The sequence below is a fragment of the Rhinolophus ferrumequinum genome (genome assembly GCF_004115265.2).
Source record: "Rhinolophus ferrumequinum isolate MPI-CBG mRhiFer1 chromosome 15 unlocalized genomic scaffold, mRhiFer1_v1.p scaffold_54_arrow_ctg1_1, whole genome shotgun sequence".
Taxonomy (NCBI): Eukaryota; Metazoa; Chordata; class Mammalia; order Chiroptera; family Rhinolophidae; genus Rhinolophus; species Rhinolophus ferrumequinum.
This window is the reverse complement of record NW_022680357.1, coordinates 3592103-3619476: the sequence shown is the minus strand read 5'-3', so window position 1 is coordinate 3619476 and position 27374 is coordinate 3592103. Positions and strand designations below refer to the sequence as shown.

The 27374-nt window shown below is 38.6% G+C and overlaps 2 protein-coding genes across 3 annotated transcripts; one reads left to right on the top strand and one right to left on the bottom strand.

Annotated features, from left to right (window-relative positions):
* Positions 1-139: 139 nt before the first annotated feature.
* On the top strand, positions 140-26372 carry MEIOB (meiosis specific with OB-fold). Its single transcript, XM_033101184.1, has 14 exons — positions 140-190; positions 2596-2669; positions 4282-4339; positions 6385-6516; positions 8772-8844; positions 11170-11365; positions 13478-13578; positions 14493-14545; positions 14636-14731; positions 17062-17163; positions 18230-18383; positions 20066-20249; positions 20972-21058; positions 22708-26372. Exons 1-14 carry the CDS (start codon positions 160-162, stop codon positions 22816-22818), a joined length of 1452 nt encoding a protein of 483 aa, XP_032957075.1. The 5' UTR covers positions 140-159; the 3' UTR covers positions 22819-26372.
* Positions 14221-27352, bottom strand: FAHD1 (fumarylacetoacetate hydrolase domain containing 1). 2 transcript variants are annotated; one of them, XM_033101183.1, is made up of 2 exons: positions 26353-27352; positions 14221-14238 (listed from the first exon to the last, which is right to left on the bottom strand). In XM_033101183.1, the coding sequence occupies exon 1, from the start codon at positions 27038-27040 to the stop codon at positions 26375-26377; it is 666 nt and encodes a 221-aa protein (XP_032957074.1). In that variant the 5' UTR covers positions 27041-27352; the 3' UTR covers positions 14221-14238; positions 26353-26374. The 2 variants fall into 2 exon arrangements, with proteins under 2 accessions (XP_032957074.1, XP_032957073.1); XM_033101182.1 differs by lacking the exon at positions 14221-14238 and adding an exon at positions 20115-20242.
* Between the last annotated feature and the right edge of the window lie 22 nt (positions 27353-27374).

Below are 27374 nucleotides of genomic sequence, written 5' to 3'. Positions count from 1 at the left end.
CACAATAGGGGACAAGATAAGGGACAACTCTGTCATTCATGGAGCCGACCTTCTAATGAAGGAGAAAGACAGGACACCAGCAACAATTATGAATTCGGAATGCTGAGCGGGGAAACAGAGGCTGGGTAGTAGGAAAGGCTTCTCTTTGACACCCAAAGAATGCTGAGGAGCCTGTCGTGGGAATCTGTTGGTGAGATTGGGGGTGGTGTTCAAGGGAGAGGGAACCGCGTATGCCAAGGCCCCAGGTCCCCCTTGAGGAAAGGAGAGCAGCCAGGTGACTGGAGAGTGGTTCCCCGGGGCGGGGGAGAGTGATAGGAAATGAAGAAGAGACAGGCGGAAGCAAGATCAGCTGGGAATTACAAGACTGTAGCAAGGAGTTTGGATTTAATTTAGTGTGCAATTGGAAGAGTTTTAAGCAAGGGAGAGACGATCTAAGTTTGTAAAGAATTCTCAGTCATGTGAAGAAGAGATGGAGGAGGCAAAAGTGGAAGCAGAGAATGGTAAGGCCAGAGAGATGGGGGGGGGGGGGTGGGAAGTGATCAGATTCCAGAAATAATTAGGAGGGAGAATTGGCAGGACTTGGTGAGGATTGTTTTGGATCTGGGCAGTCAAGGAGAGGAAGTGCGGATTATGACAGTGGGCTCTGGGCCAGGCAGGAGGTTCCCTTTCAAAAGTGGGAGGAGGGCTCAGAGCTCAGGGAGGGAAATTTAGGAGACCTCGGTGGGGGGGGGCTGTCAGAGACCATCACGGTGTATCTGGTGTCTGTAGTGTAGAGCCAGGCTCCTAGCAGGCACTCCACAGCTATTACCTGTGACATTGCCACCATGTTACCTTAACTGGATTAGTTCCGTCACCACCAAGTCTTTCCCTCCACCCTTGTTGAGGACCTGGATCAATGGCCTTGAGGCCGCACACATCTGGTCCCACATCTGGCCCTCTGTTTTCATTGCTTCTCTCTGAGGCCCTGGGTGGGCGACCAGCCCCAGTTTTACCCCGACCTGATTTGGGGTACGTATCAGACACTGAATACACTAGGTATAAACCAGGTGATTGCAGTACTCTAGGTGAGGAGTGACTGAGTCTTGAGCCGAGGAGATGACATTGGCAATGGAGAAAAGGAAACATATTTAAAATATGTTTGGAAAGTAGGAGGGAGAGTACTTGCTGATGAACGATGTAATCTCTGTATTACCATAGTGAGCTCTTTATTTCATATTAACTTTGTCAAGATGTCCAGGGAGAGAAGCAAGTTGTCATTTTTGTTTGTAGACGGACACCATGTATTTTGAAGAATAGTGGAAACTGAAGGAACTTCAAAGAGTTCATGTGATATCACATAAGTCAGTGACCAAACCACTAAGAGACTATAAGGGGTAAAAATTTGGAGAAGTCAGTTAGTATGTAGGTGGGTAGTGTTTTTATGCATGATCCAGCTACTGAATCGTTCATCCTCTCCAACCTCAAGTGTCTGGCACTTCCCAGACTCTCAGCTAACGCTTGTTGATTGGATGGATGAATGAATGAATCTGTCAAGGTTTGGCAAGTATTTCAGAGACTGAAATTGTATAGTGAGCCAGATCAGATCAGACCAAAGAATGAGTGGGAAACTTAACACTGCTTAATTCCGGGTTGTTTTTACTGGCACCAAAAGGCCTTGAATGCAGAAATCATTACATTGGATAAGAATGAAAAGCAGTGTTCTTATCTGTTGAGAGTCTGTGAACTTCTAGGCACTTTACATATATTATTTAGAATTTTCACAACAACCCTGTAGGGTAGATACACATAATCCACATTTCATGGATGAGGAAGTTAAACCTTGGTGATTACAAATTAATGGTGCTGGAATTCAAAATCATGTTTGACTAACTTCCCTGAAATGCATGTGTTATGGGCATGTCTTGAAAACAAAGCCTGTAGGTGAGAGCATTTACAGTTAAAGAGGTCATGTATTATGATGAGAAGTCGAGTAAATCTGCTAGTTTGGTGTAGCTGGCAACTGAACCCTTTATAGTGATAACACTGAGGGACAAGCCACCATTTCATTCATTTGATATTTATTGAGTGCTTTTTTATGTGTAAGATAGCATTGAAATACACACATAAAAATACATCATCTCTGCCCCCATGAAGCTTACCATCTAGAGGTGAGGTTAAAGTTATTCTGCCTATCCCTACACACAGTGTAACCAAATGCGTTATTTGAGGTATGTACAATAGAGTTTTGCTATATTTTTAAAAGTAGACTTTATGCTAATATTTAAATCCACAAGTGTCCCATTGAATCATCTCTCATCTGAAACTAAATTTTTAGGGTGCTTAAAAATTATTACATTTTTCCATTTTTGGAAAGGGAAGTTAAAAATGGAAATCTAACTATATCATTCAAAATAATAAAAGGACATTTTGAAACATGTTTTTTATAAGTTGAATCTCTATTAACTTATATTTCACTGTTGTAATAAAACTTTTCCCCAAAGAATGAGTAAAATATCAGTGATGTCCTAAATAAATTCTTTTTTTAATCTTGGAATTTTTCATGGTTTATTTCAGTTATTTAATTTATGCATCTAAATTATATTTTCTAAAATGCAGATAAAAGTATGGCAAACTTTGTATTGAAGACTTTCACGACACTTTCAGATCTATGTCCAAATATGGCTAATCTGGTAGGTTTCAATGATATAGTGGTTCTATAATGAAATTTTGTGTGGTTATATTACATTATGTCAACATTATTGATTTTTCTGACACATGCTTGAACAATTGACAAATGTACAGGTACTCATTGCATTAGTATAATTATTGGGTATTAAGTACCCCTAAACTTCTTTGTATTTATGCTGGCTAAATGAAAATTAGTCTTTCTTTTGTGTATATAGTAGGAGATTGGAGGTATGACTAGCAATTGTCAAAATGATCCAAAGTTTATTTGTATTATTTTAATTAAATATTTAATAACCACTCACCTTTAGTACTGTAAAATTAAAACATTTCTGTTCAGCAGTATCTATTCTCTAATCAAATTATCCAAGTGATAGACTTAAATACTTGCCATTATTCTGCTTTTATGACATAAAGGTGTACAACAAGTGTATTTCTGAAATTCATTTTTAGGGGAGGGGCTGTGGGGGAATTCAATCATTTCAAATATACCAAGACTGTTATTTATTTAAAAGAAATATTGCTGGAATCATCTAATAAGGTGAGGAACTTACTGTAAAGCAATTGTTGTACTCCCTTACATTCCCTGCTCCTGAGCGGTCTGCTATTTACATTTGGCATTTGCAAATCAGATTTTTAAAAATGGGATAAATTTATGTGTGACTAATAATTTGCAACCCTAAAAGTTTATTAATATTAAAAATAATCATTGCTGTTACAGTTTTTCTTGAAAGTTAAACTATTTGTTAATTGCCTCTTCAGTTATAAAGTTTTAGTCACTATTTACATCAATTGTGTTTTCCTACAAAATTCAGTGAGATCTGCATGCATATGAAATTTAAGACATAACAGCAGTGTGTCTAAGCATAATAAGACTAGCTATTAGCTCAGCTAGGATATGGCATCTTAGAAGCTTGAATGTATTTTAAATGTAACAGATTATTACAAGGTTAAAATCAGTTGCCAGAATTAATATAAGTTTAGGTGTATTCTTTCAAAAAAAGGTAATTATTTTTATTTCTTAAAGCACTTTTTAAATATTAAATCTTTCTTTGGTAGTCACCAAAGAGAACATTAAAATTTTAAGGAGATGTTAATCTCTTTAACATTTAAGATCTAGGACTTGAGAGCTTAGATTTATTAGCAGCAATATACAAGTTTGGTGCAATCTAATTTATATTACTGTCCAGCATGTTTGGATTAAGAAGCTAAGCAATTTTATGTGGATTGTTAGAAAACCTTATATAAAAGAAAGCTTTGAAGACCATGGCAAATTAAATTGCATTATACATGTGCTTTGAATGAATTCAGTAAGGATTGATAGGATAGGGCAGTAACTATGCTCCACCTAGTGATTGAAAATAAAGTAGAAACATACTAAGTATTAAATGATTATATTTGTAATAGCAGTTAACTGTCTTATTACTTTGTACTATTCCTTGTGGAATTGAACATTTATGAAGTTCTTTTAGATGTTTGTCTGGAATAAATACATTTAAATGGTTCCTAGTCTAATATGTTTGTTAGAGCCAGTAAAATATAACAAGTCCATGAAATTAAATTTACCATCTACATCTGTGTTTAATATTCATCTTCTGTAACCTTTTTGTTTTTCAGAAAATAATCGGTATAGTTATTTGGAAAACAGATGTTAAAGGCTTTCCAGACAGAAAAAGCTGAGTTCTGTTTAACTCTTTGCTTCATTTTTCATCAATCATAGCTTATTACTACAACAAAATATATTTAAGTGATTAAATTTCTCATGCCTGTTTAACTCCGTAAGAGCAATGGCTGTGTTCTCGATTGTATGGGAAAGTACTCAATTTAAGGCTATATGTGTGAGGACATTAAAATCATTTTTTTAGGATGTTATTTGGTGTTTCTCAAACATAATTTTAAAGGCTTGTATATACAATGCCAAAATAACTTCTTAAAGTGGTCAACTCATTAATGTGTATCAATGTGTATTTATTGAGTACCTCCACTGTGTAAAGCGTAACAGAGGGCAATTACAGTCTCATGTCATCTTCAGATATCATAGTGTCTGAGAGTGTAGCTAGATTGACTGAGGTCACTTAGTCACTGAATGATCTCAAATCTGTCCTATGTACAGTTGTGAAATTGGGATAAATAGAGCTGGTATGAGGATTAAATGAGTTCGTATCTGTAAGGGTGTGTAATCCATAGTAAGAACTCCATGTTAATTATCACGTTCAGCCTAAGAGATACAGGTACACAGATAAATCTCAAATAAAACAGAAAGTGATAAGGAGGAAGGTTTCCAGCAGAGATAATGTCATGATAAAGTAGTGTTGAGGGAGAGAAGTTTGACAGCAGTATCTACATATTTACTCAAAGAACCAGACAATTCAGTGAAAAAAATTCATCTTTCACTTGTGGAAAAAACAGTTTATTTTGGCTTTAGTCATTCTTATTGAGTTGTTTGAACTGTGCAAGAATTTTAGCACTATGGAAACATAATCCAAGACATAAAGTTGGATTTTTAAAATCAACTCACCTTTGAATTTTTGTAGTTGACATGCAAAGATACAACATAGAATGCGAAAACTAGCAACTCACTACTATTAGCTTTTAAAGTGTCAGTGGTATTTATTAAAGGTTACAGAATAAGTGCTTATACTGCTTGAGGGAATCAGAGCTCTAGTCTGCCAGCCAATAATTTTGGCAGAAGACATTTTGTATGAATCACTTGAGTAATTGTGACCGTGTTATTTGACTCAAGATATAGTGATAGGTACTTTAATTTTATTTCATATAATATTCTGTTATTATTTTTGAGGTAAATAGCAAAAACATCATCTCCCACCGTACTCATTTGTGTCTTCACTTTATCATAAATAACTGGAAGTACCATTTGAATAGTTTGAGAAAGTCTACATGTCTGTTTTCTAAGATCTAAAAGGAATAACTTAAAGTATATAAATTAGAAAAAAGTCATTTAAATATTTGCTAAAATTACAACAATGAAATACATTTTCCACCTATCAGGCTGTGAAGGTAGGGAACCACTTCTGTAGTATTTGATGACTTTTTATGATTACATGTACAGTATTCCTTTTTTTGAGAAAATATGCTTACTGACTTTAAAAACATTACACAAATAACATAAAATATAATGAATAATTTTTCATTAAAAATTCAAGCAGTACAGGTCATAGAGCTGAAAAGTCAAATTCTTCATTTAACCCCCAACTCTTCCCATTCCAGTCCCCATCCCAAAGGTAACACTAATTACAGTTCATTACATAGCTATAATTTGTATATATATATGTTAGGTTGTATTACCTTTTTAATTAGCAAAAACAGTAGAAATTTTATTTTGGAAAGAAATGTACTTGCTGACCCCTAGTGGTGTCATTTAGTAGCACATGTTTATTTGTTTTAAAATAATTTAGATCTGAATTTGACTTAGGTTAAAACAGTAAGAGAGAAATGGAGAATCTAAGCTAATATTTGGATGGTCCAAGCCTATGTGTCATTTCCCTCCAAAAACACAGAGAACTGGGGAAAGGGAACAGAGGGGTCAATATGAGATGACTTTCTGGCAGCTTTGAAATTCATAAAAGCATAACTTATTACAGAATTTTATTTCAAATGATATTTTATACTATATGTTTGAGAATTTTATTATCATAATATTTGTTGAAAACTATAATTAAACATTTCATTTGAAAACTAAAAGCATCGGTTTTCCCTTAGATATTGGGTCAGAAAGGTACACTTTCAGTTTCATCGTTCGTGATTCACCAACCCATTTTGTAAATGCAACATCCTGGGGCAACGAGGATTACATCAGATCACTTTCTGACAGCTTTAGGGTTGGCGAGTGTGGTAAGTTGGCATTGATTCTTAAACTGTTTCTATTATAGTATTACTCCTGTGATATGTATGTGGTAACTACATTGAGGGAGTCAAAGTGAAATACAGTAGTCCCCTTATCCACAGGGGATAAGCTCCAAGACCCTGATGGATGGAGACATGAAACTACAGATAGTACCAAACCATATCTCTATCTATCTATCTGTGTATCTATCTATCTATCTATCTATCTATCTATCTATCTATGCATCTCATGTTTTTCCCCATATACACATGCCTATGATAAAGTTTAATTTGTAAATTAGGTACAATAAGACATTAACAACAATAACTAATAATAAAATAGAGCAATTATAACAATATACTATAATAAAAATTATGTGAATGTGGTCTCTCTCTGTCTTTCAAAATATCTGATAACTGATCTGGTAATGGAGACAGCCACTAAGTGGCGAACAGATGGGGAGCATATACATCCCAGATACACTGGATGAAGGGATGATTGACATCCCAGGAAGGACGGAGTGGGATGGCTCGAGATTTCATCATGCTACTCAGAACTGCACACAATTTAAAGCTGATGAATTTTTTGCTTCTGGGATTTTTCATTTAATATTTTCAGACTTTGGTTGACTGCAGGTCAGCGAAACCATGCATAAGGGGAGACTACTGTAAGACAATTCATAATTCTCAAGAAACTTATCAGAAGAAGTCAAGTATTAAAAGCATAATATAAGACACTCAGCATTATTACTTGAAACATTTTTACTACGTAGCTTTATGATCTTTGGTTTATTTCATATTTCAGTTTACATCAATCCCAATTGTTGCACAAATCATTTAATATAATAGGGCTGCTAAGTAGATTTTGATAAAAGATATTTGAATTTTTAATGGATTTTAAGAAACTTTACTTTTAGTCAAAAATACCAATCTTTTGCCTCCTCTCCCCACCCCAGCACCCCTCTGACAGTGTAGTATAACAAGAACAAGGACTTTGAAAACAGAACCTAGTTCCAACATTTGCTTACATTGTGGCTTTGAGAAAATTTCTTAATCTTGTTGGGCCACAACTACAAGTCGATACCCTATAGGTTCTTGTGAATATTAAATGAGATAGTGTACCTACTACTGTATAGAACTTAGTCACTCAAAAGATGACAGCTCTAGCCTCATACAAGCAACAGGAAAGGACGTATACCAGTTCTCTTTCATGGTAGAAAAAAGAAGGGAAAGAGTAATGCAGATAATTAAATTACTCTTCTCCAATACTGCAGTATCAAGCAGTTATTTAGTTATATGTTATTTATTTAGTTATTTAGTATCCAATCATATGTTGCCTTGTACCTAATCATATGTTGCCTTGTATTATTAACTTTCAGGGTTATATGTAGTATTTCTCTAATTAAATAATAAAGTAATTGAACATATGGCTTCAAAGCAGAAAACTTTGCAGACTTCACAGGGCCCAGTACAGTTAGAAACATTTCTTGGATGAATGCCAGAATATTAGTTTTATGGAGCTAAAGATATATTTTTGTATTACAATATATGTTGTGAGGATGAATGAGATAAAGGACTTTAAAAAGCATAAAGTTGATGATTATAAATCTAAACAGGATTTTAGTATGGTAGAGTGAAAAGATTACAGATTTTTTAATCAGAACAATTCTAATTCCAGCTCTACTACTTTCTAGATATAAAACCTCAAGAAAGTTAACCTCTGTGACCTTCAATCTCTTTATTTATAGAAAGGAAATGGTTGTGAGAGTAATTAGCAAAATAGAGCATAAAAAGGTCTAACATAGACCATAAGGAAATAGAAACCCTAAAATGTTAAGTCGTGGCTTATTAAGTTGTGGAGCTCAAATCAGGACCCAGATTTTGCATTGGTTTTTCTACCCCATCACTATTGTTTTTTGAGAGCAACTGTGAATTGAGTGAAGATCAAGTCAACTGTTTGTTTTATAGAAGGGCATGTTGTAATCAAATCAAATGTTAAGTGTAACTAATCAATAAAGTAATATTAATGTTGGTCATATATTGGGATTTAAACACAAAGCATAAGAAATGTCATCTGGGATCTAACTGATGGTCATACCCAAGATTCTGTTTCTCACAGTGACCCAAGAAAATGATTGGGAAGAGTATATAATACCAACTCAGAAATCAGAAATCACATTGTAATGCTCATTATTATATACATTTGTTTTTTATTTATCCTGTTACATTTTTGTAATAGCATCATACTCTTCCCTCTGTTTTAGTGATAATTGAAAATCCCCTGATCCAAAGAAAGGAATTTGAAAGAGAAGAAAAATTCGGCCCTGCAACTCCTAGGTAAATATCTAGCGCAGACATCAACAGGCTTTGTGCTGGGATGATCATTACAATGAGTTTTTGTGCGTCAGGTTAGCAGAGAGTTAACTAAAGGTGTATACTTCGATTTGAATATTAGGATTTTAATTCTTCCTCACAATATTTATTTTTGATTATGAAATTTACTTTGATATAAGATCACATGAAAAAAATGGCTTTGTTTTTAGTACTTTGATTCTCAGTCTTAGATTTACAAAAATTTGACTCTAGTCATGTTAAAGCTGAACAATGAGAAGAAAAGATAAACCTTGAAAGTCACACATATATATGTTTTCATATCAAGGCATAGCTCTATTCACATACCTTACTATCTGAGTTCAGGTTCCCTGGAAGTAGAAACTGGAGGAGGATTTTTGTGTGAATGATTTATTGAAGGAGAGCTCTCAAGAGCAGCCTGTAAAGATAGGGTAGGGATGGAGGGAAGGCAGGTTCAGCTGGAGCCCAGTATCAGCCTGATTCAGGAGGGAGCTCTGGAACATGAGTAGCACCTCAGGGAGGTACTCCCTGAAGGAAGGGGGCTGGGATTTTGTACATGGTATTTATTAATATAATACAAGTCATTGGCTGCAGTCCACCCCCCACTCCTGGGGGGTGGAGGAATAGGGGTATTCCTCCTTAAAGGCATTTCTGGCTGAGGGCTATTCTGGAGACAAAAGTGAAGCTGGTGAAGGGCTCTGGGTAGGGCACAATGGGCTCTACTACACACACACCTGCGCCTATCTTGACCCTTTCCCACTGATTTTTCTGACCTCATCATATACCAGCCTCAAGTCTCATTTCTCCACAGCCACACTGAACTCCATTTCACTTTGTGAGCACCCTGGGCTCATTCTGCACTAACAGCTTCTGCGCTTCCCTCTCCTCCCATCTGCTTTGAATATTTATTTGTTCCTTCTCATTGAAGTGACAGCTTGCATGTCACCTCCTTAGACTTTCTGCATCTACTGCTGTCTGTAGTAGGCCTTCCAGTCCACTACCAGTCTTTTTCCTATGCTGTGACCATCAAAACCCCAATCACTATCCGAGATTATTTGATCAATTGTCTTGTTTGTCTCCCCCTCTCACACATGTGAACTCCATGAGATCAAAGGTCTTATCTGTCTTCTTCACCACTGTGTCCCTCGTGCCTAGACTACAGTCTGGTACCTAAGAGGCTCTCAGTAAATACTTATGCAATGAATGAATGAATGAATGAATGAATGAATGGAGGGAAGAGCACTCTTGGCAGAGGGAACTAACATGAAACCTCCTGGCCTTTTCCAGAACAGTTGATAGTGGATTGAACCATATGAAATTGTTGATGTTTGACTATTTTTTGTCTAAAAATATCAATTTCATAGCTAGTAGTCTGATATGGCTGATACAGGACAAAGATAGGTGAGCAGCGGGAGAAGCTTGAGAGAGAAGCAGAGACACTTCACAGACAGCTTTGCCTGTTGTACCAACTTCATTCCTTTTTGTCTTTGCTTTAATTAGATACATTTATTTTTTTCTATACATGAATTTGTTTTATTTTTTATTAGTTTCAGGTGTACAAAAACAACATAATGATTAGACATTTACACCCCTCACAAAATGATAACCAACTTCATTCTTTGGTGATGGTTAGCCCAGAATGTCTTTGAGCTGGGAAATAATATATTCATATTTGTGGTTTAGGAAAATCGCTTTGGCTACCTAAGGAAGATAGTCTGTAAGGGAAGAGAGGGCAGTAGTTTGGGTGAGAAGTGATGAGGTAAACACCTAACGCAGTAGGAGGGGAGGAGGTGGAGGAGGGTCTGGAAAGAGGCTCCATGGAGGGGACTTGGGAGTTGATTGGCTGAAAGGGGAGTGTCTTGATTTAAGTTCAGTGTTTTAATATTGTGCATCAACTGCATACAGAGCACCTCAGGAGTAAGTGAAGTGCATCCCTTGATTTAAAGCACGTAGGCAGGGTGGTCAGTGTCATAGGGACACAGATAACAAGCCCCTCGCTCCCAGTAGTTTAGCATGCTTTTCTACCCTTATTTCAGAGAAGGAAGCTGAAGCTGAGTCTTGGACAAGGTCAGACAACTAGCATGCTTAGCACTCAGGCTCAAATTGGTCCTCAAAATTTTTTCTTAATGAAGATACACCTTGGACAAAAAATATTTTACAATATTTTTCAATGTTTCTAAGAATAAAAAGTATACATTTTCTTAATATAGTCTAAATGACAAGCAAAATAATTTAACTGTGAACTTGGAAGTATTTTTCTATTAGAAAATCATTTGATCTTAACTTTTTATGTGTGTTTTCACAATTTAGTGACTGTAAACTCTTGCTCAGTGAGAATCACTCAACAGTAAAAGTTTGTTCCAGTTATGAAGTGGACACCAAGTTACTTTCTTTGATACACTTACCTGTTAAAGAGTCTCGTGATTATTATTCATTGGGTGACATTGTTGCAAATGGACAAAGTCTGGATGGGAGAATTATTAATGTGCTTGCAGCTGTGAGGTCGGTAAGTTAAAACCTCAACAAATTCAAGTTCAATTTGGCAGGGTTGTTCTATAACTTAATTTGTGTTTGGAAAGTAGTAACCCGTTGGAGTAAATTTTCCTCTGTATCTTGATCTGTAGTCAGTTGAATTAAAAATTGGCACCACTTTTCACTGAAGGGAAAGTAGCATTTTATTTGTGAATGAGTAGCAAAAGACAATTGTATTTGAATGTTACAAGCAGCACACACTCATAGATGATTCGCTAACCATCTGAGAGCTTTTCATACTTTGGTTAAACAGAGCCGCAAATAGAAGGGGTCAGTTCATTACTTGAAGATTTCCTTGAAGTTCCTTAAAGGGATGTAAGTTGTATAAATCAAGGAATCAATTCTGTGCTTGTTCTCAGAGCTGTCCTGAGATGGGGGAGGGAATGAGAATACCCACTGGATGGCAGAGGGGTCTGGTGATCTACTACAGGGAATCGCATGGGGACAAGCAGGGAAGGACAACACTCCCTGGGGCTCCGGGAGCGTTTTCGCCATCCGTTGCATCAGCATCTCCCTCTTACTTAATTATTGTCCCAAGTTTTGAACTCCGTTGGACAGAGTAAAGTTACTTGGCAGGGACTGAGAGGTGGACCTGAAAAGTAAAGTTTCACAAAATAAAGTACACAAAGAAAATTAAAGGGCAAGACCAGTTCCCCAATGTATGGAAAGCTGATAGTCAAAAGACATAAAAAAAAAAAAAAAGAGGAAATCGACTTAGGTGCTTGTAGTTAATGTAATTGCTAATTGCCTTTCCATATTGAATGACTAACTGATAAAGTGTAAACTGTACCCAATGACAAGCTTATGATGGCAGAGACCATGTCTGCTTTGTTCATCATCCCAGCACAATGCCTGCTGCACAGTGAGCACTCGATATAATTCAGGGTGGAGGAATAAACACCCTATGTGACAATCTTGAAAAGTAGGAGAAATCACTTTCTGGGCAATTTAGCTTCAATCTTACTTAAAAAGGCAGGATATGATCTCTCAATTTTCCTGCAATCCTATATAATGTCATTATATTACAATATAGTAAGATTTTCTAAAACTCAGTTTGAATAGAAGCAAAAGTCTGCGACAGCTTTTTCCATGCCCCTCCCTCCACCTCCACCCTTATGAGTCTGGTACTTTCTTTCACAGGATTACATTACTTTCTTTTTTTCACCTCCTTCTCCCATTTTGCTTCCATGCGTCTTACATTTCCTTTCTTCATATATTAATTTAACCTGTTCTCTCTTCCTTCTTGCCTCTGCTTAGGTCTTTTTCCTTTAAAACGCCTTTTCATACAATTTTTTTAATGTGCTGTGCTATGGCAGACCTCTCTCCTCCTTTGGCTGTCCTTCCTCTGACTTTCTTTCTAGATCCTCCTCTTCTGCTGGCAGCTGTGAGTCTTCCTTCAGCTCCTTCCCGTGGAGCTCAGCCCTGCCAATAGATGCAGTGGTGCCAGTGACATAGGGGGCAGCCAGCTAATTGTCTGTGCTTGGGCCATTGCTGTGCAGCTGTCCGAGGCGCCTGTTGTTCCATGTGAGAACCTCCGCTGGGGACAGAAGGGCCCCTGAGTTCACCCCCATTTCTATCCTCTTACCCCCAGTGTGGATCGAATCAGACAGTGTGTCAAAGCACTTTCCCATACATCTCTCATTTGGTCCTCACCTCCTTATCCGTCTGAAGGCACAGAGCAAGTATTGCTCTCCATCCCTGCACTAGCAAGGTGAGGACACAGGCTCAGCGAGACGGAGTTCATCCAGTCACATGAACTCCGTGCCAGGCCCTGCATTAAGCCATGTGGTACGAAGATATTGAAAATATATGTTCTGCCCCCAGTGAGTCCACATACATGCCACCCAGGGGAACATTTTTTCTGATATGTTGAAAAGATCCCACAGTATTAATGAACTTAAAACACATATATCTGTATCTTTCTTCAAAGTGTATAACATACATCATCAAATATATGTTAGTATTCTTGTTATTTTGATATTTCCAATTTGCTGTTTAAAAGGTAAGCATTTGAGTATTTCCTTCGACAAATATAGATACCTCTATAGCTGTAGCTGAAGAATAATGATTTCCTTCCGTTTCTAAGGTTGGAGAGCCAAAATTCTTTACAACTTCAGACCGAAGAAAAGGCCAGAGGTGTGAAGTTAAGCTCTATGATGAGATGCAGTCTTCTTTTGCAATGATATGGTAATCTCCCCTGTCTGTTCCAAACTGTGAAATCCCTGCTATTATCTCCAAGACAGAACATTTTAGTTTATCAAAAAGATGATGGAGTTCATATACGGAGAAGAGTGATGACAGGAAAGAAATGATATTTAAAAAAACAAACCTTGCTCTTACATATTGAGTTATTACAGGCTGTGCTGTAAGAAGACCTTGAAATGAGATCTTTAGATGGAATGGGATCGCATAGATGGTCTCACTGTGACTGGCGTATGATTGTACTCTGTTTTATAACAAACGATGATTTGGTAGGTCCCACTGATAATGAACGTGCCAGACTTTCTGGGATTCCTTGGGTAGTGCTATGGAGCCAGGCCACAGAAAGGTGATAGAAAAGCAAACGTTGTCACAGGCGGGCTTCTGGGGGCTCCCAGGGTGTCTGTCGGTTGCCGCGCAGGACCGCATTCTGAAGCATTGCAGGGTGTAACTGGCATTGTTTAGACTCCAGATGCCTGAGTTCTAAGGAAGGCACTTAATTTAAAATGAGCCTTCAAGCCATCAAGTCCCCTGAGCAGTTTATCCATTGGGGATGGGGGGATGGGGGAGCCCTCTCTTAATGGTCTGAAACAGTGACTTTAAAGTCTTCAGGCTTGTAGTCAATCAGTCCAACCTGCCTGGAGTGACCTGAGTAGTAAGAAAAGAAAGAAGCAGAAGTCGTTGTTAGAGAGGAATGGTATTGAAGAAATGATCCATCCGTAGTAGGTGTTAAACGCTCTGTGTAACCTGGCAAAATGCAGGAGAAGCCGACATCAGTGCTTCAACCACATGGGATAATTAACCCCAGCCCTTAAGCCATTCATTTTTTTTGTAAATAATGTGGTCACTGCCAGTTTTTTCTAATGTATTGAATTTTTATCACTTCTTTTAAAAAAATGCAGTTGGGATAATGAAGCCATTCTACTTGCACAGAGCTGGATACCACGAGAAACAGGTATCATACTTCAACTATTGTGTTCAGTATTTGTCATTTTTTATCACCCCCCATGTAATAATTTAAAAATGACTTTTCCCCCCCAAACAGTAATATTTGCCTCAGATGTAAGGATAAGTTTTGACAAATTTCGGAACTGCATGACAGCAACTGTAATCTCAAAAACCATTATTACAACTAATCCAGGTAAAAAGCTATCTGAAATTTCTTATCCCTTTGGAAATGACTGTCTCACATATTCCAGTATTTGTGCAGTGTATTTAAGAATGAAAATGAACCTTAGATTTCATTTGAATTAAAAGTAAAACAGTATTTTTTATGACCTTTTAAAACTTACAATGAGCTATGTCTTTGATATCTTTGCTAAAGAAATGTGAACATCCAGACTCATTTTTAAAGCATCAGCCCTTGTAGTGATTTTTTTATTTCAGACTGCTTAACCACTCCACCATGCTATATATAGCAATGGGAATTATAGAAACAATTTATTATTATTACTATTTTATTTTTCAGTTACAGTTGACATTCAGTACTATTTTATATAATAATATATAAGTTTCAGGTCCTTCTGATGATTTTTGAGAGATCACTGCTGTTGATTGGGTAACCTAAATAACTGACTATTTAAAATAAATTCAGTTTCATTACATTTAAATAAGTTAGTGCTAGGGCACTGAGAATGTCTGTGTAGTATCATTAGTTCATAACTGTAACTCAATGCCCAGCAGGCCCACTGGTGTGGTTGTTGAAAGGAGGTATAGCTTATTTCAGCATGAAATCAGGGGAGCAGGACTTGGGGAGATGGGGGTTTGATGCCTTTTCACCCACTCCGGGTGCTTTGCGGTACAGAGAGAGGTCAGCCCACCACTGCAGAAATGTGCAGAATTCCCAGAAATGGAATCACCCTTCACAGTCTCAAGAAGGTATAAATATAATAGCGTGTCATTTAAAACAGAAGGTCACGCTACTAGTCAATAACAAAGCACCAACAGTAACTGAGAGCTATAAAGCAATTTTATTTCTTTGACCAAAGCGTTATCAGAATTTTTAAAAATAGAAGTACTACTGAATTTGGCCTGAGGAAAATATCTAAATGATGGTTGGGTTTGTCTGTTGGAAAGGTTACCAAGCTTGACAGAACTAATTGTATCAAAAACTCAAGACTAAGTTAAGGAGACAGATATTCGATGGATATTGCACATTTGGCTCTGAAAACAGATTCAAAGGTGAAATGTCAAAGTGTTTGGAGCAATGCCCACATCGTTAGAATAAATGCCTTATTCCTCAAGGAGATTACTTGTAAGGGTACATGGATTTCAATGCGCTTGTTTAAATCAGCCTTAGTTCTAATTTCCTATACCTGCCGTTAAGAACCTCTGACAGTGTGAGCTTTCATCCTAGCCAGGAGGTCCAGGCTTCCTTTTGGCTTTCTGTGCCCTGAGAGGGTTCATCACACGGGGAAGCCAGACATTCTGACAGTCCCACATGACCCTGTTGTCATCCGAAGGCATCTTTACAGTGGTGTCTGCGCCACACTCTTCCTACCAGTTTCTGTCCCATGAAGCCCACTGGTTTGATTTCTGTGGCCCTAATCCAGCATCTGCTTCCCTCTGGTGTACAGAAATTCTCAGTGTTTCAAAACCATTCATTCACTCATTACTTTACAAATATTTATTGAATGCCTTTAATGTGCCAACTACTGAGGTAACTTAAATCCTTTCTGCAGCAAGGCAAGACCCGAGTGGATGAATGGTCAGATGATGAGTGGAAAGATAGTCGCTACATGTATGGGATACTAGAAATACAGAGATGAGAAGGAAAACTCCCTGCTCACAATTGCAGTCTAATTCTGAGAAAGAACAGTGATGACTTAATGGGAGGAAGAAATGCCTAACTGCCCAGGGCTGTCAGGGTCCAAGCATAGTCAAGACAATCAGTAGAATGTCGCAGTGGGTGAGTGAGGGCTTTCAAAAGACAATCAGGTGTGAGAGGCTCGGTGCCAGCGTCACACGAGAGCCCTTTTTTAAAATCACATTCTTGCCTTCTGGCACCCCTCTGACTATCCCTGAGAAGACTCACATCCCAAATTGAGGAGCAAGCTTTTCAGATAACCTTTTAAAAAAAGAAAATTCTGATTGGGAAAGAAATACATACAAAATTCAGAAAATACATAAAAGGATAAAAAGGAAAACTAAGATCACTTACAATCTCACCATCCTGTAAGACAGAATCATTTCCTTGATATATATTCTTCCAGATAATGTTGCATATACTCATATATGTACTTTTTCAATGGAAAGGAAACTGTTCCACATAGTTTTGTGAGCTGCTTATTACACTAACAATATCTGGTGTGTGTCTCCATGTTAACAGAAGGCTACCTCACGTGGTTAATGGCTGCCTAATGTTCTCTTTGATCGTCTTCACTTTTTACCATTAAAAATAATTTTGGATCATTCATAATTATTTAAAAAGTAACCAGTTTGCTTTTTCTTATGATGCATTTTCAATTTAAGATATACCAGAAGGTAATATCCTATTGAATTTTATAAGAGAAAATAAAGAAACAAATCCTCTGGATGATGAAGTTGAGAGTTATTTGAAAGAATCTATAAATTGTAAGTGACCTTTAAGTATCATTTGAAAACATAAAAGGCCAAAATTTGGGCTCATAAAGTTTTGTTTTACATAATAAAATATACCATATTCTTATTCTGTAATTGCTGTATTTCCACTTTTAAAAGTAGTTTAAAAATTTTGGAGCTTTCAATAAACTTTTGCCAATCTGATGAGAGCTTAAAAAGTGAGTTGACTGTCTTTTTCTTACTGATTTAAAACAATTTTTTTTTAATTTTTTATTTTTTTTAATTATAGTTGACATACAATATTATATTAGCTTTAGGTGTACGACATAGTGGTTAGACATTTATACAATATACAAAGTGATCACCCCAATAAATCTACTACCCATCTGACACCATACGTAGTTATTACAATATTATTGACTATATTCCCTATGGTGTACTTTACATCCTCATGACTATTTTGTAACTACTGATTTGTACTTCTTAATCCCTTCCCCCTTTTCACCCATCCCCCTCCTATCTGGCAACCATCAAAATGTTCACTGTATCTATGAGTTTGTTTCCATTTTGTTTGTTCATTTATTGTGTTTTTTGGATTCCACATGTAAGTGAAATCACATAGTATTTGTCTTTCTCTGTCTGACTTATTTCACTTAGCGTAATACCCTCTAGGTCCATCTATGTTGTTGCAGATGGCAAGATTTCATTCATTTTTATGGCTGAGTCTTACTGATTTTTAAGAATTCTTTATATATTCTGGATATGAGTTTTTTGTCTCCTTATAGGTTGTTAGCATCTCCTACTCTGACTTGCCTTTTCACTCTTCTAATGGCATTTTCTGATGACCATAAAGTCTTCATTTTGATGAAGACTAATTTCTCATTCTTTCCCTTTTTTTGCCTTTTTGTCCATTTATATACTCATTTTTAATATAGCAAATATAATAATTTTCCTGTTACTTAACTGAAGCTTCTACATGTTCTCATTTGAACTTTGTGGCTATTCTATTTGGATATAATTCTTTGGAGTTCTTAGATATATATATGTACACACATATATATATAGAGAGAATACTATAATAACTTTTTTTTATTTTTAGTAAATACTATAGTTGATGTCTATACAGTTGAACAATTAAAGGTAAAAGCTTTGAAGAATGCAGGAAAAGCTGATCCCTTCTATGGCATTCTTTATGCTTACATTTCTACACTGAACATTGATGATGAAACCACAAAAGTAGTTCGAAATAGATGGTAAGCAACCAAATTACTTTTAGCAAATTCATTCTTGCAAGAAATAAAAAAAACAATTATTGTTAATAAATTTAAAGCTCTATAAAAGTTTAAGCTATTCTTTGACATCACAGTGGTTACATATTTGAGATAAATTTATAAATAAATAACCTATACTGAAGTTCCCATGGTAAACTATTTAGATTCAAAGATTATAATTGCCTTTCAAAGTAAAATTTAATTTGTTTTAAGTCTGTAGTCCTGAACTATAAAGATATGACATTGCCAGAAACTTTGAACTGGAATGACAAACTGCTGTTTTTTAATGTGTTATATATATTGGTTATCACGTTCTATAGCAATGCAAGTTGACAGCATTTAAAAAAAATTATTTTCAACTGCATGATGAATATGATTTCCAACTTCTTATAGGTCAAACTATCTCCTTGCATAGAAAAGAAAACCCCCATAGATTTAGTAATCTTATCTAAAAGATGCTTGGCAAGAAACATCTAAAATGTTATTGTGAAAGTGTCCCTATGGAGTTTTGTAATTGACATTTTTATTGAGGTAATTCTAGGTTAACGTGGAGTTTTAAGAAATAATACAGAGAGTACCCAGTACACTTTATCCAGTTTTCCCCAATGGTGACATTTTCAAAAACTATAACATCACATCATAGCCAGGATATTGACATTAATTCAATCCATTAATTTTATTCAAATTTTCCCAGATTGACATGCAGTCATTTGTGTGCATGGATATGTGTGTGTGTTCATTTAGTTCTATGTAGTAGGTTTGTGTACCTTCCACCATGGTCAAGACATTGACGTATGGATTTGTTAAACATTTTATGCTGTGTAAAGCAGGTGTTTATTTTTTGAAAAATAGTTTTTAAAAATTGAAACAATTTTTATCTCCCTCCTTTTTCCCTACATCTTTAATACTGATGTGTGAGGGAACGCATCTACAATTTACTTTAAAGGTGATCTGTGGCGAGGTAAGCACCCACTATCTTCAGATCGTTCCTTCTACTTGAGACATTTGAATTAGCCTTCCTTTACAAATTGGCTCAAGTGAGGCCTGCTTCAAAAATATGGAATGGCATGTAATTACCACCTAAAGAGAGGTGAACGTGTCACTAGCAGTATCAACAGCATTTAGGTGTGAACTTGGCCAACCCTCGAGTTTTTCTGTAAATGTACAGAAGACCTAGTACAGTGCCAATTAGGCACTAGATCCGATTCCTGCCCTCAGAACTCCAAGCCAGGGAGATAAGATGGACATACCTGCGATACCAAGCAATAGGACGGGCCGGCTATATATTGTCAGTGCTGAAGTTTCAGCTCTGCTGCTATTCGGAGAAGGGAAGGGGTGAGGGCTGGTGTGCAGGAAAGGAGGGCCCCTACAGGGAAATGAGCCTGGGCAGGAATCCCAACCCCAGGGAAGGGGGGAAGCAGGAGAGGGAGAGGAGTGACTTCTCCCAGTTTCACATGCATCACAAATACGGAAAGTGAGATTGACAGGGAAAGATACACCTTTATTCCTTGTAATTTTGTGTGACTGTCTTGTATCCTGCACAATGCTGAGTGCTTTGAAAGTGCTTACTCTTATTTAGACTTTTACATCATAATACTTCTGCTAGAGATCAGGTTTGTCACTTAGGGACTTCACATTTTATCATTGTCTCTGTTCCTTTTCAGTTCCGGCTGTGGTTACTTCGTAAATGAAGCGTCCATCACGTGTACAACTTGCAACAAAGATTCTTCGGAATTTAAATCTGTTTTTGCCAGCTTCGATATGCTAATAGATCTTACTGATCACACAGGTACCCTCCATTCCTGTAGTCTCACAGGGAGTGTTGCCGAGGAGACTTTGGGCTGCACGGTAAATAGAAAAACGGAAAACATGTTTAGAAATATTTCCAAATTGGATTCTCTTACCCCCAAAATACAGTTGTTTTGGTGAACATTTGATAGAAATGAATTCATTAATAAAGAAGTCTAGGGGAAAAAAATCTGTCTTGATTTAAACAAGATGAACAAATAATTACATATAGTATATTAAAATCATAGCTAATATTAATCGTCAGGAGTAATGACAGAGGCCTTGGGCCATCGTGGAGAATAAACAAGATTATATTTTATAGTCAAGCAACAATGGGTAAACAACACAGTGGAGGCGCTTTTCAGCTAGGAGGTGGCTTTTCCAGAAGGAGGGTGTGGCTGTATCTCACCGACCAGCCGCGAGTGTTATCCTCCATCCGCTGCTATCGGTTGGAAGCAGATACTTAGAGATTGGCTCATGCACTTGATGAAATGCACTTGTTTTTATTGTTAAAACCAGAACCTGAAGGTTACCGGTAAACCTCAGTTCCAAGTGGTTTCCAGTTTGTCAAAGGGAGTTTTCTGTGCCAAGCCTCCTGATTGGCTTTGGAGATTCAGTTTAGAGCCTTTCTCTGGCCTTATTTCCTCCATCCAAAGCATTGCGCTGTAATTACTGTGAATAAAATTCCACTTTTAATGAGTAAATTTAAGTTTCACATTGTTGTCAGTATGACATCTATATATACTTTGGAAATATTTGTTTCTTCTTTTTTTTCAAACCAGGTAAATGAGTTTCTTGCAATGACGGATGAACAGAAAACAGCCCGAAAGTGGCAATTTCTCTTGGAAAGAAGCAAAATTTATTTAAAAGTTAGTGTATTTTATAGTACTATGTTATTCTATATATTCAAACCAAAGAAAATCCTAGAGTATGACCTAATAAATTAGGGAAATTTTTATTTTATTTTATTGGGGAACAGTGTGTTTCTCCAGGGCCCATCAGCTCCAAGTCTGTTGTCCTTCACTCTAGTTGTGGAGGGCGCAGCTCAGCTCCAAGTCCAGTCGCCGTTTGCAATCTTTAGTTGCAGGGGGCGCAGCCCACCATCCCATGTGGGAATTGAACCAGTAACCCGTTGTTCAGAGCTCATGCTCTAACCAACTGAGCCATCTGGCAGCCCTGGGAATTTGTTATTTTTAATAATGCCCAATTCCCAGATGTGCAGACAGTTTTGACTACCGTAGAAACAGTGAAAGTAATCAGGTTTTTTCATCGAGCATGAAGGAGTTACAAATGACACCAAAGAAATAAGTCAACAAAGAATATATATGGTATGTTAACTCCAAGACAAGGCAGCGGGGCTTTAGAATCAGAGCTGGGTCTGCTCCACCCCAAAACCCAAGCGGCAATCTCACCTCAGTGAGCAGGACACGGCAGCATAGGCAGACACTCAGGCATGCTGAAATGAGTTTACTTACAGATGGAACACTCGCCTCTTCTACGGGGCCGAGTCCATTGCATCTGAACCCAGACAGAATTCATTTGGATTTCTATGAGCAGCTGCACCTGTGTCACTATCAGTTTCCCGCAACCTACAGTCACAAAACAGCTCAGCCAATGCCATGAAAGGTGCAGACCATGACGGTGAACTCAGACAACTTGAAAGATGCCCGCTTATCTTTATTGCCCATTTCACAGTTTTCCACAGTGTTCGCTGATAGTAGTACATTTTCTTCCCTAATAAGTCTTTGAAATTAAAATGGCTAGCTAATGTGTCCTTCCACTCTATAGCAAATAAAATGTTGGTGAAAGTGCTTTGTTAATCATAAAAAATAAGACATCATTATTAATAAACTTCATCATCATATTCCTATAGTCTAATAGATCGTTACTACCACAGCTAAACGTCTGGCACAACTGGTAGTTTGAACACATTATAAGCCTTTTTTTCCTACATGTTGGATTTGACATCCAAACTTTCCTACCAGAGAGAAATGTCATGAAGAAAAATGACGTGGATTTTTACAAAATCACTGCCAGAAGCCAGATCTGTAATTTCTTTACCAAACTCTCCCTGAGACTTGAACTCTTTCTATCTTACAACTTTCATTGAAGTTTATATTAACATCTGTAAGCAAAACTCATTGCAGTTCTCTATTGCATTCTCTGGTGTGGTGATTGGTTTTCAATTTTACATACACGGGGATTTTTTAAAAATTTATTTTCTTTTTTCAGTGACAGTTGACTTTCAATATATTTTATATTAGTTTCGGGTATATAGCGTAGTGGTTAGACATTTATGTAATTTATGCAGTGATCTCCCCGATTAGTCTGGTACCCATCTGTATACATGGTGATTTTTTTTCTTGAAATTAAAGTTTATTGGGACGACAATAGTTAGTCAAGTTACATAGATTTCAGGTGTACAATTCTGTAATACATTATCTATATCTCACATTGTGTGTTCACCACCCTACATGGTGGTTTTTAAAACTAACTCTCTTTTTTTTTCTCCCTACAGTTTTTTTTATCCCACAAAGCAAGGGGTGGATTGAGAATTAGTGTGCTGTCGTGTAAGCTTGCAGATCCTGTTGAGGCAAGTAGGAACTTGTCTGGACAAGGAAATATTTAAACCAGATATCATTTTAAGCTCTGGAAAAAAATACAAGTTTGAACCCCCCCTTAAAGTAGAAAATGAGTTTGAAAATTATGGATAACATTGTATTTTGTTCAAATATGGTGAAAGTGTTTCTCTAAAATGTTATATTTCCTCCTGGAGTTGGTTTGGGGATAAGTCTTAAATCTCTCTCTCACCTGAGCTCATTTCTTAGAAGGCTTTTCTAGCAGCTTCGCCCTCTGTCTCCCCAAGTTGGAAAATGTTTGCAGGAATTAATAAACAAGTTTCATCTTTTCCACAGATCAATTTGTTGTCCTAAGCCCCTTTCCTTTTTCTCCTGTTTCCCTGGAGAAAGATCAGAACCTGTAAAAATGACTAACCTAGAGCTTGGCAATGGCTCAGTCTGCTTTCCCGTGGCTGAGAGGCTCTGTCCATGCCAGTGGGACAGAATTCCATGGGTAACGTCGCACATGACTTTGAACGCTGTAGAGCTTTGCAAATCCCTTTCTTTCTCTGATGATACTTTGGGGGCCACCCTAGGCTTGTGAAGACTTACTGACTCAGGGGTGACATTTATGAGTCTGAACCAACTGGGAGGAGACCAACTTCAAAAGTTCTATAAGCAGTGCTGAGTCTCAGGAGCTTGGAAGGGTGGGAGGACTATTGGAAGCAGGGAGGGTTCAGGTTGGGGAGGAGAGAGAAGTGAGGGCGCCTACCGGAAGCCACATTCACATCCTCTGTTAGTTAAGCAAGAGTGGGTGTCCCAGAGCACAGGAAATGGGGAAGGATGCCTGGCCCAGACGGTGTGTCGGGAGCTGCTGTGCCAGGCCTCCTGGGACCCTGACCTCTAGCAGCAGGTCCCAGAGTGCCACTGTCTGGGCCAAAGGTGCCAGAACCAACTGGGTTGCTACAGTCCACAGGCCTCAGCTGCTCTGGCTTTTTCACCACCGCCTTCAACTGCAAAACACAGGTGCTTAATACAGGCATTCCCCGGGTAGGCGCTTGTGCAGTTCCCAGTATTCTCCACCTACAGCCCGTGGAACCCTAGCAGGGAACAGAGGGCTCGGAGTGACCTCCTCACTGCTCCCTCAGTGACCTCTCAATCCACTGGCATTTTACTAAGGAGACCCCGTTACTGGATGGACACCCAATTGCTTATTTTATCTGAAGACAGGAATCTACAGGGCCAGGTGTCAGGCCACACTGAGTCAGAGGTATTGCACAAAGCTTACCTCCCGCATTTATGAGATGGAGATTACAGACTGGTCAATATCTAAATTTGGTTGTAGATTACCCAGAATGCACACAACTCAAAGAAGTAAAAGAAAGAATATAAATGAAAATAGGAGAAAAGGAAAGAATATAAATGTGGGGAGAGAGAGAACAAACAGCAAATGTTAATTATTGAATCTAAACAACAAACAGAAAATTATTGAATCTAGTGAAGGGTATGTGGAGTTTATATTAGTCTTTCAACTTTTTAGTAGGTTTAAATTTATTCAAAATAAAAAGTTGGGGGGAAATGTACCTTTGGGTTCTGGGATTATTATGATTTTAGGAAGATCAGGATTTGTGGGAATTGGTAGCTCTTAATTTTTGACACTTGCAGCCAAGGACTTTGTATGCTACACCTGCAGTGCTGTTGTCAGCTGTTTGTGACAATGTTTGTGCCACCACTGTGGTGAATACTGACCCCAGGGGCACCGTGTCCCACCCAAGGAAACTCCTGCCTTATATCTTTAGCTTGTTTTCAAGTCTGTTATCTCGGTAGACTTGTCTCAGTTGAACCTTGTATCTGCTAACTAGACTAATACACTCGACCCTGAGCACACCCTTGATTCACCTCTTCTACTTCTGGGAACCCAGCCAAAGGAAATAACCGCAAATGTGCTGATTCTACTAGCAAATAATTAGAAACAATCTCAATGGCCAAAAATGAAGGACTGACTTCAGTCTGATGCAGGCACTGAAAATAGTACTGAGAAATGTGCAGACTAACGTGAAAAGATAGTCAAAACATACGGTGAAAAAACTAAGTTAAAAATTGTACGTTACAAGCAAATACTTTAAAAAGTATAATTACATCCAGATTCGGAAGAATGTACATCAAATGCTTAACTTTGGTTGGGTGGATGAAATTTTGAGTGTTTTGGTTTGTTTTGCTTACCCGTATTTTCTAACGCTTCTGTAATAAACATGTATTGCTTAAGCAATTAAAAAAACTTGATAAGAAGTTAAGCTAGCATGACATTTAATAAACAAATCCAATTACGGTACTGAATGTTTTTATATATCTATTATACTTAAAGGAGGCAGCCTGCATTGTAGTCAAGATTTCAGGTTCTAGTCTCGGGATATCTGGGTTCCATCTTGTCTGTCACTCAGCTGAGTGACAGTCGTGCTAGGCTGGCTAGCCTCTAAATTTACCTCTTCAGCTGTATAACAGAGACGGTAGCAATACCAACCTCCCAGCTTTGCTGAAGGTTAAATAATACATGGAAAGCTGTTGGCACAGGGCCTAGCTGTACTAAGGGCTCAATAAAGGTTAGCTATTATTGTTATAGGTCCCCAGCTTTCTTCAAGGGCCAGCAGATGTCGTCCGTTTACACGTACAGTAGGAGCCCCTGCCTAAGCTGAAAGGATTCCACAGCGCAGTCTCTCACCTAGCCTTTTTTTAGAGAAGGGAGCAGGAGAGAGCCAAAGTAGCCCTCCCGGGCCACTCAACTTGCCGGAATCCTTCTTATCTCTGGTAGCGAGGTACAGACGCTGATCAACTGACGCTAATAAAGCACAGTGCTCATCAGGCCGAAGGTCAATGACCAAGGTCTGAAGCCCCTCAATGAGGAAGTGCCCTTCCTAGCCGCTATTAGGGGGAAAAAATACACTTTTAGGCCACACAAAATCCAGCATATTTATTTGGAAAACAGTAGTTTCAAAATTCTCTCTTAAACTTAGAATCTATGAGCTAGGGTACAAATAAGTGAGGTTATCATTCATTGTTAATTTATTAAATAAAATTTTAAATGAACTGATTATGTGGAGTGTTTTTCCACATTTCAGTAATAATCACTTGGAGATTAATTCTGCTGATGAACACAGTGGGCCTGGTATGGGCCAGTAATTTGGAAATTTTCATTTTTACAAATACCTCCACGATGATTATCACGATCAGTGTGAAACACTGATGTGAAACATGCTTTTCAACTTCTTTCGCAGATTTTAATTCTTGAACTACTGATTCCAGAATGACCCACTGAAAAGTCTTATCCTGTCCAGTTTTAGGAAAGGGAAGTGAGTCTTCTGAACATTTATTTGGTTTGCTAAATTCTCCTCGTTGGAAGCATCACAAATACTCTGTTCTAGTTGTTTCCTAGAAGACAGACAGTCTCCTTTCCATTTCTGATCTGGGTTGTATAGATCGTGTTTTCCTTGGAGGCACAGCAAGCAATACAACCAAATCATCTTTAAAAATTGGCTACTTATTAAAGCATTGTCGCTTTTAATACCTTTGCTTGCTTCTGTCCAGCTCCCTTCTCTCATGAAACTTAAGAAGTTTGGGTGCTTTGCAGAATCAGTAGTCTGGCCTTTCCACCTTAAATTTCATACTGAGGACCCCGTCTATGCCAGCCAGGATCTCGTCGTTTTCTTTAACGGGTCCAACTCCCTTGGGCGTCCCAGTCAAGATAATATCTCCTTCTTCCAAGGTCATTATCTTAGAAACGTAGCTGATGATGTACGGGATGGTAAAGATCATGGAGGATGTCTCACCCTCCTGCCTGAGTTCCCCGTTGACCTTGAGCCAGAGCTTCAGCTTGTGAGGGTCAGGGATCTTCTCTTTGGGCACGAACGCGCTAACGGGGCAGGAGGTTGTGAAGCTCTTAGCCAGAGTCCAGGGCAGCCCCTTCTTCTTGCACTCTTCCTGCACGTCCCTAGCGGTCATGTCCAGGCACAAGGCATAACCGGCTACGTAGTCCATGGCTGAGGCCTCCGGGACTGCGCGACCGCGCTTGCCTATCACCACGCCCAGCTCGAGCTCGTGGTGCAGGTTGTGGCTGTAGGCAGGCATGACGATGGGCGAGCCCTCGGGGGCGTAGGCGGTGGACGGCTTCAGGAAGAGCACCGGCTCGCTGGGCACCGCGCTCTTCATCTCCCTGGCGTGGTCCGCGTAGTTCCTGCCCACGCACACGATGTTCTTCCCCCACTCCCAGAAGCGAGACAACGGCCTGGACGCCGCCATGGTTCCTGCCGGGCGACCCCACAGTCACGTGGACTCCGCCGGGGCCGGTTCCCTGACGTCTACGGCTCTCCGGAGAGGACGAACTACCTCGGAGCGCTGCCCCGCCCGCGTTGGCCCGTCCTGCTTTGCGCTCCGCCGGGTGCCCCGAGGTCGCGGTGCTCAGCCTCCTGGGAGCCGAGGTCCAGTGGCCGCCTCCGGGCTGCCGGGCCTTGAGACGCCGGCCTAGACCCGGCAGAGAGGCGAAGCCTCTAACGTTTCTTTCTTGCTGCCGTAGCTTTCCAGTTCCCAGACGGCGGGGGGCGGGCACCGCTTTGGACGCGGGCTCTGATTGGTC

Bases quoted from the DNA above. Each gene is read 5' to 3' on its own strand.
- FAHD1 (XM_033101183.1), bottom strand. From the start codon at position 27,040: ATGGCGGCGTCCAGGCCGTTGTCTCGCTTCTGGGAGTGGGGGAAGAAC.
- MEIOB (XM_033101184.1), top strand. From the start codon at position 160: ATGCTGAGGAGCCTGTCGTGGGAATCTGTTG. The intron at 2,670-4,281 runs GTAGGTTTCAAT...TTTGTTTTTCAG, and splicing joins GTCCAAATATGGCTAATCTG to AAAATAATCGGTATAGTTAT. The intron at 20,250-20,971 runs GTAAATAGAAAA...TTTTCAAACCAG, and splicing joins AGGAGACTTTGGGCTGCACG to GTAAATGAGTTTCTTGCAAT.